The 14,565-nt window shown below is 46.3% G+C and overlaps 1 protein-coding gene across 5 annotated transcripts in view; it reads right to left on the bottom strand.

Moving 5' to 3' along the window:
- Positions 1-7,150: 7,150 nt before the first annotated feature.
- EFCAB2 (EF-hand calcium binding domain 2) overlaps positions 7,151-14,565 on the bottom strand; it is a 143,932-nt gene continuing 136,517 nt past the window's right edge. For 3 of the 5 annotated variants that reach the window (XR_009406557.1, XM_059412548.1, XM_059412549.1), the window contains 2 exons: positions 8,044-8,090; positions 7,151-7,407 (listed from right to left, as the gene is read on the bottom strand). Coding sequence is in view for 3 of the 5 variants with exons in the window: in XM_059412549.1 (XP_059268532.1) it covers positions 7,355-7,407; positions 8,044-8,090 (100 nt within the window). In the remaining 2 variants the exon portion in view is untranslated. Of the gene's footprint in view, positions 7,408-7,812; positions 7,888-8,043; positions 8,091-14,565 lie in introns of all 5 variants that reach the window. The other 2 variants (XR_009406556.1, XM_059412546.1) reach the window with 1 other exon arrangement.

Here is a 14,565-nt window from a genome sequence, read left to right as displayed (position 1 = left end):
ACCCCCCGCCCTTTGTTCTCCTAGACCTGCCCTGCAAACCTTTTCTGGAATTGCCCTACCAGCCCCCAGGCCGGCTGGGGTGGGGGGGGGGGGGGGGGGGGGGACCCCCCCCTCCCCACAGCCAAGGGCCGGGGGCCTTCGCCCCCCGCCCCGCGCGCCCCAAGCTGCAGCGTGCCGAGCCGCCCAAGCTGGCCCAGGTGAGCCCGGGACCAGGCCGGCCGCCACCGGGCAGGGGAAACTGAGGGATTCGCCGCGGTGCACACGCACAGCGCCGGCCTGGAAAGGGGGTGTGTGCGGGGTGACCTCGCCCCGCCGCTCCGGGATCGCTCCTCGCTCGGCACCTCTCCTTCCCTTTCTTCCCGCGCCTGAGCCCCGGGAGCCCCCAGCCACCGCCCCCTGTCCGATCCCCCCCGCCACCCCCGGCGCAGCGCCGTGGAGTGCAGGAAACCGGCATATGCCAGGCTCCACACGTGGCTGCTCCAGGGTGTCATTTTTCATTTCCCGGGAGGACATTTCTCCCGGTGAGCCGGCAGGTCTGTTTTGTTGTGACCTTTAATTAACACCCCGCGAGACGCCTCGAGAAGGACCGGCCCAGCGCGGGGATCACGTGAGGTGTAATGGCATCTCCGCGCCCGGGGACACCGGCCTGGGGGTGGGCGAGGGCGTCAAAGACTTTTGGGGCTTTCCAGCCTCTGGCTTCTTTCTGAGCTAAGGAGGGGGCAGGAAGGCAACCTTCTGGGGGTGCTGAAAGCCTGGGGCAACGCCCCTCCCGCCCTGCTCGGGGAAAATTCCTTCTGTGCCTCCCTCCCGCCGCCACCGCCCCCCTCCCGCCGCAGCCCTGGCGTGGGAAGATTTCACAGCCACCAAAGCGAGGTAAGAAGGTCAAAATGAAGATGTCGAGAGCAGTATGGAAGTTTCCATGACGTTCCTGCTTCCAATTTAAAAGCGATCACATCGAGAGAGAGGACCTTAGGGGGGTAGGTACGCCTCCAGGCGGCCCACGGCAGCTCCCAGCCACATCTGTATTCCGCGGAGGGGCCGCGGGGAAACGGCCCCGCCATCCGCTCGGCGCGGCGCCTCTGCGGAACAGCAGCGTGCGCCCCCCTGAAATGCACCAGCCCCTGAAGCCGTGGTAGGGGGTGGGGTGCGGAGGTGGGGTGTCGAGGGAGAACTGTCGCGGAGCTGCGAGACCCACCTTGAAGACGGAGACCGGAGCTGGTCCGCTTTGCATCCCCAAGTAGCTGGGTCCCCCAAGTGCGTTTGGCGGGCTCGGAGCGCCCTCTGTTGAGCACAGTTTCCAACCCGAAGCCCCGCCGGAGAGTTGAGTTGGTTTGAGGCTTTTAAAAATGGACCTAACAGTTGCACCCAGTGAAATGCACAAATCTTAAGGGTACAATTCTGTGAATCTGGGTAAATCTAGGCTCCCAAATAAGCCACCACCTCGGTCTAAGGTATAAATGTCCGCTCCTGCAGAGTTCTCTCTTGCCTCTTCCCAGGCCGTCCCCACGCCTCGCGCCCAGCCTTTCTGCACTGATTTCCATCTCCATTGGTTAGTTTTGCCTGATCTTGAACTTTTTATTCGTGGACCCCAGGAAGTCTGCATTCTATGGCGGTTGGCTTTTGTCGCTTATTATAAAGTTTCTGACCTTCATGTTGTTGGGTACGGGTCTGTATTCTGTCTGTACTCCGTTGTTCATTCCTGTCTCTCCTGCTTTCTTCTTTGTTAACTGAATATTCCGGCAGCGGCCCGGGCGGATGGGGGTGGGGGTGCTTTCATCTGTCTACTGGCCTTTGAGCTCTAATGATTATAATGTGCATCTTTAATTCATCATGGGCCACTTAGTGTTAATATTGCGCCACTTCGACTGAAATGTAAGAAACTCGCAAGAGTAAATTGCATTTTACCTCCCTCTTTTGTACTATTTAAATAAATTTTATATCTATATACATTATAAAACCCAAAGTGCAGTCTTAACAATTTTATTTTAAACATGTTGTCTTTTAATGAAACTAGAAAATGTTAAGTGTAGGTTTTTTCTTTTATTTTTTAGAGAGAGAGAAGGGGGGAGGGACACAGAGGGAGAAGAAGAATCCTAAGCAGATTCTTGCTAAGCGTGCAGCCCCACTCCATTTCAGGACCCTGTGACAGTGACCTGAGCCAAAGACAAGATTTGGACACTTACCTAACTGAGCCACCTAGACACCCCAGCCTTTTTTGCTTCTGAATGGAGATCAACAGCAAACCTATAGGAATTCCCTCTGTGTAGTATATGTCCTTTGCCTCGGGATGCTCAAAGATTTTCCCTTTACCATTACTTCTCAACAATTTGACTATGACGCTCCTAGATGTGGTTCTCTCTGTACTTATCCTGGGTAAGGTTTGCTGAATTTCTAGGACTGTAAGTTAATCTAGAAGCTTTTCCACCAAATTTGGGGTCATTTCAGCCATTTTTTTATTCAAATTACTTTCTGCCCCATTCTCTCTTTCCTCTCCTTCTGGGAGACCAATTACATGGATATTTTTATACTACGTGAATTGTCTCATAAGTTACTGAGTGGCTCTATTTGTTAATATTATCCTTATCCCTCAATTCTTCAATCTGGATAATTTCTGCAGATCCTTTATTAAGTTCACTAAGCATTGTTTCTGCTATCTCCAGTCTCTATTAAGAATATCCAGTAAATTCTTTATTTCAGATATTGTGGTTTTTAATACATGCATACATACATATATAGTTTCCATTTATCGGCTTCTTTTTCCTTTAAATCCTTGAACATAGTCATGAGAGCAGCTTTAAAATTTCCTATCTGCTCATTCCAACATCTGGCTCACTTGCGGGTCACTCTCTATGAACTGATTTTTCTCTTGACTCTGAATCCCGTCTTCTTGTTTCTTTTCATATCTGATAGCCAATAAAATTTAACTGCTTGCTGAATATGGTGGACATTACATCATAGAGTTGCTAGATTGTGCTATCTTCCTTTGAAGAGTATCCATTTTGTTCTAGCAACAAGCAGCTAAGCTAGTGGTGGATCACCTTAAACTTGTAGCAACTTGGCTTTATGCTTTGTTAGACTAGATCTATGTCGGTTGTAGCTTAGATATATCTAAGAAAAATTCCTTGGTCCTGAGACCTATTCTTTACCCCTAAAGTGGAGAGCATTTGGCATTTCAGTAAAAAGCCCAAAATGTTTGCCAGACCCTCTTGCTTGGGATTTACAGCCAGACTCTGCTCCCCTGTAGTGACAGCAGCTGAAATCAATTCTTCCAGCTTTAGGATACTACTTTTCCCTGACTTCCTGTAGCTCTCTCATGTATACAAAATTCAAAAATATCAGCCAATGACTTTGGGAAATTGCAAATTTTAGGGCTGCTTCTCTCCTTTCCAAGATTTTTCTTCTCCTTTTCCAGCCACAGCCCTTAACTCCACCAGGGGAATGCCTCACACCAGAAAGACTGGCTCTCTCCTCGAGTTATAGCCACTGTGCCCAGCAGACTTGAACAGATCCATATAATACTTCATTCAGAGACTGAACCCTGGACTCCCCTCTGGCCACTGCCTACTTCTGGCCACTCTCCCATGCCTTTAAATAGGCTTTTTGTTGTTGCTGTTATCCAGCTTGTAATTGTTTTCTTTAGGGAATTCAATTGTATATATAAAATACTCCCCAATTTTAGTCTTAATGGTGGCTTTTTCAAGTCTATGTTAGGTTTTTAGAATTCCTGTAGCTTCAAGGGTTTTTATTCTGTGAATTAGCAGCCTAAAAAGTTAAGTCTTTAAAGAATCTAACTGTATATCATTTCTTGGCCTTTTGGCTAAGATCAAGTGTCAAGAGTCTAACTATTTTATTTTCTGTCGGACCGAAGGATTCTAATGATGCAACTAGACCCTTCACTGATAGACAGACAGACAAATCTATCTAGACAGACTTATCTGTCTAGATAGATCTTACCTTTTCACATTCAAGGACATTAACAGCATTACTTCAAAAACACACACACACACCTTATTTTATGAATGAAGAAATTACATACTAGCTTCTAAAAACTGAGTGCTTCTCTAAACACCAATTTATTTATTCTACTGATACCCCTGGATGAAACAATATCTCCCTGTTACATCCACGAGTACAAAATGAAAAAAAAAAAAAAAAACCACTAAGGTCTATCACTTGGCTAAGAATGAAATTCCTATTCCATATTCCTCACTCCTTAGTTATGAAGTGGACGTAACTTCTTTGGGAACGTTTCAGGTGACTTTTACATTGTCCAAAAATGCAGTTTAGCTTTCTCATTATTTATATCTCAGGGACAAGTGGCTCATAAATTTTATAACTACACTATATTATGGCACTGTATTTTTGAAAGTCTAAAAGAATAAATCAAAAATTACAACAAACAAAAACAAAAACAAAATGAGGCTGGCCACTTCTAATTGCTAATCAGAGGGCAACAGATAACAGACTCCCCTTCTCTTTAATACTTTTCTTTTGAAATAACTTCCACAATGGTTCGGACACAAACATGCCAGCAGAACCGGTGGGCTCACTGCCTGTGCCAGAGGCCGCTGAGTTTCTCCTTGACAGATAATTAAAACAGCTTACACTGCCCATGTGGTATTCTTGATGACTATGCACACAATATTTGCATTTGATCTACTGGCGTTCCAGGGACCATATGATCATGTGTGGGCTGCCAAAGAGTCATCAGCAAGCTGGTAATTTTCATTTTCGTGCTTGGTCACTACTGTAGTGTTAGAGGATGGTTGTCACCCTGCAAGTGAAGGAAGGCTTTCCACTCTTGGACTATCATTTCAATCGCTAATCATTTTATCCTCGTAAATTCCTTTTCACGTTAACCTCCAAGTTTGAGTTCAGTCCCAAGGTGACCGTAGATAAGAGTAGAGAAAGAGAAAGGGCTGAACGAAATTTGTGTGGCTGGAGGGATAAATGTTCTATCACTATTTTTATTTTGCTTTCAGGCTGGGGAAGAGAAGACCAGTTATGGAAAAGAGAGAAGAAGACTAGACAGTGTGTGTCCAGCCCATGGACGCTGGGTAGCAGATGGACAGCCATGACCCATGCCGACACTTATCGCAAGACGTGACCTGCTTTGTAAAGAGATCAGGGCATCCCATGTGTCACCGTGTATAATTGTGGCGGAAGAAAAGCAACCTACATGTGCATCTGTAGGGGACGGCTTTCATAACTTACGCTGTCCTCAGATTAGGAAATACTATGCAGCCATTAAGAACATTTCCATAAAAGAATTTTATGGAAGTAATAGAAAGACAATGATGATGTGTTAGGACTGAAAACATAAAGTCGGTACAGTACATTGATAATGCAGTGTAAGTATATAATCAGGGGAAAAAAAGACTAGAATCCAGCATCAAAATATTGAGAGTATTATAGCTCTCTGGGAGTTTCCAATTCTGTTTGCAGCGACAAATGTAATATTATTATAAGAAAAAGATTTCTAAAATAAGAAAAGAATTTAGAACAAGTTTTAATTTTTAGGAAGGGGATTGATCATTAGGTAAAGAATTGGGCTTCCCCAAAGGAAACAGTCAACAAAACAAAGAGGCAACCCACAGAATGGGAGAAGATATTTGCAAATGACAGTACAGACAAAAGGTTGATATCCAGGATCTATAATGAACTCCTCAAACTCAACACACACAAAACAGGCAATCATATAAAAAAAAATGGGCAGAAGATATGAACAGAGACTTCTCCAATGAAGACATACAAATGGCTATCAGACACATGAAAAAATGTTCATCATCACTAGCCATCAGGGAGATTCAAATTAAAACCACATTGAGATATCACCTTACACCAGTTAGAATGGCCAAAATTAACAAGACAGGAAACAACATGTGTTGGAGGGGATATGGAGAAAGGGGAACCCTCTTACACTGTTGGTGGGAATGCAGGTTGGTGCAGCCACTGTGGAAAACAGTGTGGAGATTCCTCACGAAATTAAAAATAGAGCTTCCCTATGACCTTGCCATTGCACTCCTGGGTATTTACCCCAAAGATACAGATGTAGTGAAAAGAAGGGCCATCTGTACCCCAATGTTTATAGCAGCAATGGCCACGGTCGCCAAACTATGGAAAGAACCAAGATGCCCTTCAACGGACGAATGGATAAGGAAGATGTGGTCCATATACACTATGGAGTATTATGCCTCCATCAGAAAGGATGAATATCCAACTTTTGTAGCAACATGGACGGGACTGGAAGAGATTATGCTGAGTAAAATAAGTCAAGCAGAGAGAGTCAATTATCATATGGTTTCACTTATTTGTGGAGCATAACAAATAGCATGGAGGACATGGGGAGTTAGAGAGGAGAAGGGAGTTGGGGGAAATTGGAAGGGGAGGTGAATCATGAGAGACTATGGACTCTGAAAAACAATCTGAGAGGCTTGAAGTGGTGGGGGGTGGGGTGGGAGGTTGGGGGAACCAGGTGGTGGGTATTATAGAGGGCACAGATTGCATGGAGCACTGGGTGTGGTGAAAAAATAATGAATACTGTTATGCTGAAAAGAAATAAACTTAATTAAAAAAAAAAAAAAGAATTGGGCTGCCCCACAAACACCCATGGTCATACATTTCCAGGCACATACACAGTCACGCACACACACACACACACACACACACACACACACACATGCCTTCATACTTAATTGAGACCGGGCTACAAACCAAACCAAACCAAACAAAGCCAAGGAGGGAAATGAGTAGAGAATGTCGGTGATTAACTATTTTACAATAAAACAGGTTTTCCAAGCGCTTCACCAAAAAAAGGGAAAAAACTAATCATACTTCACTTATCTGTACAATTTCTTGAATTCAGAGTTAGGACTATAAGAGAGGGAACTGAGAGCTCTCCAGAGGTGAGGTGGCTGGCCCCAAGACACAAACCCAGCCAAGGGAGATGGCCAAGGAAAAACCCAGAGCCTTCTTTGGTCCCCACTTAAAAGCCAGGAAGAACCCATTGGTGACAAGTGGGAATAAGAACACTGTGACAGTCCAGTCTGACAGTCAGACATGTAGTAAAACAAAACTGCACCTGTTGGATGACTTGTCTGATGATGTGAGGGCAGCGCTGGAGCCAAACATCATCACGTGGGTGCCGGGAAACATTTTTATTTAAAATTTCTAGAACAGCATTTAACTTACAGGCAGGTCAAGTACAGCCCAGCACGACAAAGGAAACAGAGTCAGGGGAGGTCAGAAAAGGGTGAGATACTCCCACTAGAGGGAACAGCAAGGGACCCCCCGGGGAAAAGAGCCTTTGACGGGGACGGGGCAAGATGGAGCAGGGATTACAAAAAGGTAGACATCAGACAAGGGACAGGGAGGTCACAAGGGCGCCAATTTTCCAGACAGGTGTACCTGTTAGGAGGTAACGAGCAAGAGGAGATGTTCTAATTTGATAATCAGAAAATAAACAACCTGATCCCAAAGCAAAAGATGTGAACATATATTTCACCCCCCAAAACGTGGACAAACAGCTTAATAAGCACATAAAACTAGATTCAACAGCATTTGTCATTGCGGAAGTGAGGATTAAAAGCCACAATGAGCTACCAATGAACAGCTGACATCAAAAACCATCACGGAGGAGATGGAGAAATGCGGGTTCCCGGGCGCTGCTGGGGGGAAAGTTAGATGGTGTGGCCACTTTGGAAAACAGTTTGGCAATTTCTCAAAAAGTTCAATAGGAAATTACTGTCCCACCCATTAATTCTACTCCTAGTATCCACCCAGGAGAAAAAAATAAAAATGAAGAAAACATACGTCCAGGCAAAAGCTTGCACACAGCAAACTTGCTCACAGTAGCCCCAGCGTGGAAAGAACCTATTGGCAGTGGCCCTAGAAGGAAGGGATGGACAGGCTGAGTGAAAGAAAGTACCCCTGAGAGACCCGCCCTGTCGGACGGCTTCCCTGTGAAATACTCACAAAGGACAGGCAGTAGAGACAGAAAGCTGATGGGTGGTTGCCTGGGCACCAGGGAGGGGCAGGGCTTACCTGGCCTGAGGGATCTCACAGGGTGATGGAGACTGCTGAGTGGTGATCTAGAAAAACAAAACCAAAAGTGTGCAAATGAATAGGATGAGTTTTCTTTTTAAATTTTATTTATTTATTCATTCATTCATTTATTTATTTATAGCACATGATGGGGATGGGGCAAAAGAGAGACAGAATCTTAAGCAGGCTCCATGCCCAGCACAGAGCCTGATGCCAGGCTCGAACTCATGACCCTGAGATCATCACCTGAGCCCAAATCAAGACTTAGACCCTAACTGACTAAGCCACCCAGGCCGGATGACTTGTATTATATGTAAAATCTATCTCAAGAAAGCCATTTTTATAAAAGTGTTGGACAAGGCAAAAGGGGATGAAAATGAGGAATCCATTCCTGGCCACCAGCCCTGGGCAAGCTCGGCTTGGAGACTAAGGACACCGAAGGAGGAAGGTGGCGGTAGCCAGGCTGGTTTGCAGGACAAGGAAGATGTGGCAATAGTGTTTCTAACACAAGGTTGGTGGGAGGAAGATGGCATGTGATTTCAAAGAGATCCGGCCATGATGACCCTCTGAAGCAGAATCCCCAGAAAGAGGGTGTCACGTGTGCCATTCAGGAACCCCCACACGGCGGACATTGTGAATCAGCCAGAGGGGAGCCCATCACTGGGAAGGGCATCGGGAGACCCTGGCTGACTGCTGGTGGGAACTGAGGGGCCAGAAAACAAACTGGAAATGTGTGCTTTAAAAAGAGTTGTGGTATTAGGATCTCAGTAAGGAACCGTCAGAGCAAGGTCATGGAGGAAAAGAGGAGTGGGCTGTCTGTACCCAAGCCGTGTGAGCACCGCCAGGTGCAGGAGTGACCAGGAGCCACCAGCCAGCCACAAGTGGCGATGGGCAGAAAGGCACACACAACCCAGGGCAGAGCTTTGAAGGCCATAATGGAAGGAAGGGAGCCACGTGAAGATCGTGTTTGCAGAAGAGAGCAACTTACAGGAGGTGTGGCATTCCAAGAGTTCCTCCAAAGAGGACTTAAAATCAGAACCAATGTTTCTAACCAGTATTGTCATTGCCTGAACCCTTGATGGATGTCTCCCAGCTGTGTACTGCCGGAGCCCTGGGTACCAGCATGAGGAGACTCTGGTCCTCCTCTGAACTGCTGACACCTCCACGCTCATGTTAGCAGCCACTCTTTCTGTTGCCTCTACCTCTGGTTGCACCAGCTGCACAAATTCTGCTCTGGCTTGTCCATCACCCAGGACGTCCTCTCAGTGCTGTGCCTTCCCTGCAAAACCACTAGTTCTGATTACTTGCACTTGGGCTCATTTCTAGCTCATGAGTTGGAAGTGAAGTTTTTCTAGATGGATGGATGGGTAGGTGTATGGGTGAGAGGCTGTGCAGGTCGGGAGAATGTATGGTGGGTGGGTGGGTGGATGGAGGGGTCAGTGGGTGTATGGGTTGATGAATGGATGGGTGGGAAGTTAGTGGGGAGTCAATGGATGAGTGGCTGGGTGACTGGTGGGTGGACCGGATGGGAGACATGACCTTGAACAAAAAGAAGGACCCAGTGAGAGTAACTGGATGACAGATACCTCTGGGTGAGGGGACAGTGGCAACTCACAGTTTCTATAAAAAGGCTGCTATTGAGATCAAGCCGTGATCCTTCCCATTACTTTTCTAATATATATATTTTTAAATCACAGGATTTGGCCTCATTTAAAAACAACAAGTGTCAGGGAATTCAGGAGTTATGGTTTCCACAGCAACCTTCACGTGGCCACCCAACTCCTACTAAATAAATGAGATTAAGCATTTATATTGCCCTTGACATTCAGCCATATGCTAAGCAATCCCTTTATTGGTTTATAATTCCTGGCAGCCACCTGCGAGAGCAGCAGCCTGCTCACTCCCACATTAAGAGCGAAGAAACCACTGGGGCACCTGGGTGGCTCGGTCATTAAGCATCTGCCTTCAGCTCAGGTCATGATCCCACGGTTTGGGGATCGAGCCCCTCATTGGGTTCCCAGCTCAGCAGGAAGCCTGCTTCTCCCTCTCCCGCTCCCCTTGCTTGTGTCCCCTGTCTCTCTCTCTCCGTCAAATAAATAAATAAAATCTCCAAAAACAAAACAAAACAAAAACAAACAAACAAACAAAAAACCCCAAAGAATTAATGAATGAAGAAGGCAAGTCCCAGGAGAAGAACGATGTGCCCAGAGAAACCCCAGTTGATGCTTCGCTGGCTAATCCGACTCTCCCCTGACAGCAGGCAGCAGGGTAAAATGCTGACAGCAGGGCTGCCCAGAGTGCACCAGTAAAACTGACAGTCATTGAATGCCTACTGTGCGCTGGGTCCTTCTGGAGAGCTTTTCCAAACCCCTGCCACTGAGGACTGAGTCACAAGCCACTGAAGAAACAATAACAAAAACCAGAGGCTTTTACTCTGAGCGGAAGAAATTGTATAGAGCTTTGGTTCAACTGGCTTCCACAGAAGCAACTTGATTATGAGCCCAGAACCACAAATGCCTACAAAGAGAAAGAAAAAGTCCTTCCAGTGAGAAGAAAGTTCAGAAAAAGAACAACAACTACCCAGGTGTCAAAGAATAGAAGCCCTGGCTTGGGTACCTAATCGCCTTTGGAGACTTTGGCTTATTCGGTAGGTTATTACTTATTACCGCTTTTCTGGTAGCAAATCTTACAAATCTCATCTCCCAGATAAGCACAGGCATGTGGATTGAAAGCACAACCCAACACACCTGGGTGGCTCAGTTGATTGAACGATGGGATCTTGACTGATTTCAGCTCAAGTCGTGATCTCAGGGTCAAGAGATCGAGCCCTGTGTCAGGCTCCGAGCCAAGCATGGAGTCTGCTTGAGATTCTCTCTTTCTCCCTCTGCCCTTCCCATCCACCACCCAGCAAAGAAGGCATGATCCAAGGCCTTAGGCTGCCAATTATGACGCATGGCCCCCAGTCCTTAGACAAGGAGGGAGGCCTGGGACCAAGTGTTGGCTCTGGTCTTAGCCGTCATCTCAACAACAGATCTTTAAGGAGGAGTAAACAACACATGAACTGCAGAGCCATGCTAAATTGAGAGGTATTGCCAACACTCCCGAAGAAAGCAAGAAGATGGGTGAAAATTCAGAGTCTCAGAAGTGTGAGAAAACAAAAAGCACAAAAGCAAGCCAAAAGCATCAAACTTCCGACATCAAGGAGGTGGATTTTGAGCTCCTGACTCGGAATGGTTGACAATTAGAGAGCAGTTTTCCCTAAAAGACAAGGGAGAGAGAGTTGGCTTCAAATTAAAAAATAAACTTTTGCTCCAGTAAAACAGGCCCACTTCACGCAGGAAGCTTTTCCTAACAAGTCCTGCTTAGCCACGCCATTCTCTACAGATCTGCTGGTACTGTGGTCTTAACTGTTCCCCCCTGCCTCATCACCCAGCACCAAGCATACAGCTGCAGGACAACATGGCGGGGCAGGAGCTGTCCATGGTCTGCTTCCGTTCGCCCTTCTCCCCAGCCCCCTTAGAGTTCTCCAGCCACGATGCAATGCTGGGGTTCAAGATGGTGGCCAAGACTGTCCAAATTAAGATTGAGACAGGCATTTAAGAGTTCAAAATTATGGGCATGATACCCACTGTAAGCTCCTCAAGGCCAGTGGCCATGTCTTTAATGTTCAAGTCCCTCACATTCAGGACAGCCCCGGGTGTGGCTCCTAATACACGTTTATGGTGGAAGTGAGTGTGTATCAGTATTTGAGTGCTTTGCTTTTCCTGCAAAACAACTCACTTCACACTTGATGTCAAACACCACACTGTGTTCTGAACAACTTATAGCCCAAAAGACCAATCTGATATATGACCACAAGTAATCAAAGCATCTAGGAGAAATCACTAAATAGTGAAGACCGAAGCAACTAGAATATGTATAAAGTCTAAAAATAACTGTGGTAAAACAAGACTGTTTTCAGTGAGTCCATTTCTAGAGGTGAGAACAAAGACAGGAACACATACTCGTTTGAGGAGATTAAAATGAAAAGTGATGGATTTGAAGTTAAGAAAGTGTAGGCAAGCTTTCAAGGTAAATATAATGACTACGAAATCTAGCAGACTGTGTAATTGTCTTCCTTCACGACTGGAGGCAAGCCCATCACTGATGAATTTTAAATGACATCTGGATGGTCCTCTAGTCCAATGTTCAGTTCTATGCCTGCATAGGACATTACTCTGTAACAGTTGGATTTTCAGAATAATTTATAGTGAGTGAGTATAAAGGGAAGCTTAACATAGTTCTTTCTTCTTTTTTTTTTTTTAAGATTTTATTCATTTATTTGACAGAGATCACAAGTAGACAGAGAGGCAGGCAAAGAGAGAGAGGAGGAAGCAGGCTCCCCGCTGAGCAGAGAGCCTGATGCAGGGCTCGATCCCAGGACCCTGAGATGAAGGCTGAGGTTTTAACCCACTGAGCCACCCAGGTGCCCCACATAGTTATTTCGTTTACACTGATGCAGCGCAGAGTGTAAACATAGAGAGCTGAAGGATATGCCCAACACCAAAAAAGAAGCTAGAATGTCACAGACAGGATCAGAATTCCAAGTCACAAATCATGTTTTTCTCTACTTACCTCTTTCTTTGTGGCAGTGAGCATGGGATGTTGTAATTCCAGGACTCCTTGAGCCCACAGGATATGCTTTTTGAGTCCTCCCCCTGGATTGTGTTTTTAGGTTCCCAAGCACTACATTCAGCTGCTTTTTTTTTTAATGTTATTGACAAATTCACCTAGATTTACAAAACCCTCTCCTCCTTGTGTGCCTTCATGTGGCTGTGATCCCCGGGACTGGTGTTTACATTCCGTGTAGGGCAGCGTAATGTAAGGGTTAAAAACCCAAACTCCAACATCAAATTCTAGCTGTGCAAACTTATTCAGCTTCCGCTTCCTCTTTTCTCACTTATCTTCTCACCTATTAAAAGAGGGTGAATAATAACGCCTACCCCCCAAGGGCTAAATTGGGTAATTTATGTGAGGTGCTTAGTACAATGTTGGACATAGATAACTCTGTAAATTCTAGCTTAGAACTATTACGTTTTGAAAATCTGAGGTAGAACATTACTCACAGGGGACAAGAAGTCTGACATACTGCGATCCATGTAACAACTCTTCCACTCAAGAGAATAAAGCAGGAAGAGCAAAGAGGGTAGACATTCCCTGCCTTCCATGGGACGTCAGCTCTGTTCTCTACTCTTGTACAGTCCCCCTTAATGGCAGGGGCTGGAAACCTGGGAACTGCATTTCCCACATACCAACTGATGGCACCAACCAGAGCACTCAAGTGACCTCTAGAAGATGGAGGAAATACAAACCATTGAGTGGCTCCCCCTTCAGGAACAGACAGATATGGTGCACAGGACTTTCCCGAGGGCCTCCTTTCCCAGAGAAGTCGCACCTTGTGACACTGGCAGTGGGTCCTACGGGCTCTGAACCTACCTGTTCCTCTGTCAGCTAGTGTGGGCCAATGGCTGGTGGCCAATGGCACTCCCTTCCCTTGGCACCCCGCCCTTCCATTTAGCACCCGGAGGGGGCTCTGTTCCTCTGATGAATTCACTGCCTAAGAAGTGAAACGCCTCAACACACTCATAAATATGTATCATTTACTTATTCATTCCACACTTAAGACAAGGAAAGACACTGTTCTGGGTGTCAGGAATACGAGAACAAACCAAACAGAAGAAGGTCCACCCTCTTGGAACTTATAGTTCAGTGGCGGCGACCAAGTGGGAGTCAATGAATAAACCAATATGGCAGAGTTGGTGAGTGCGGGCTGAGGAGGACAGATGTGGGGAGGGACGGGGTGTTATTATCTTGTACGGTAGTTGGGGAAGGCTCCTTGCTACAGTGAAACCTCAGCTGAAACCTGAAGCAAACAAGGGAGCAACGCATTCAGCTCTGGGAAGAGAACTTCGGGCTCTTCGGGAAGACGCTGTTTGGGAAGCAGCAACTCAAGAAGTCACGTGGCTGCAGAGGACAAGAATCGTTAATAGGTGGCCTTAGGGGGCCACCAGCAGGGCCTGTGGACCATGTAAAGTCTTTGGCTTTTACTCCAAGTGAGATAAAGAGCCACCTAGAGGTTTTTGAGCAGCTGATACATGGAATAGAGAGACGGCGGGGGCAGGGCGGAAGCAGAGACCAGCCTTGACAATAACGCACCTGAGAGATGAAAGCAGCCTGGCCCAGCTGGTGACCATGGACGTGGTCCACTGTTCCATCGCTGGCCATCTTCTGGGCTCTTTGGGAATCTGAATGTAGGTCTGCATTTTTTATTTATTTATTTTTTTAATTTATTTTTTATTTTTTTTTAAGATTTTATTTATTTATTTGACAGAGAGAGATCACAAGTAGGCAGAGAGAGAGAGGAGGAAGCAGGCTCCCCGCTGAGCAGAGAGCCCGATACGGGACTCGATCCCGGGACCCTGGGATCATGACCTGAGCCGAAGGCAGCGGCTTAACCCACTGAGCCACCCAGGCGCCCCATGA

Source organism: Mustela nigripes, chromosome 10 (genome assembly GCF_022355385.1).
Source record: "Mustela nigripes isolate SB6536 chromosome 10, MUSNIG.SB6536, whole genome shotgun sequence".
Taxonomy (NCBI): Eukaryota; Metazoa; Chordata; class Mammalia; order Carnivora; family Mustelidae; genus Mustela; species Mustela nigripes.
Note: the sequence above shows the minus strand (reverse complement) of the source record. Positions and strands in the feature narration are given on the sequence as shown.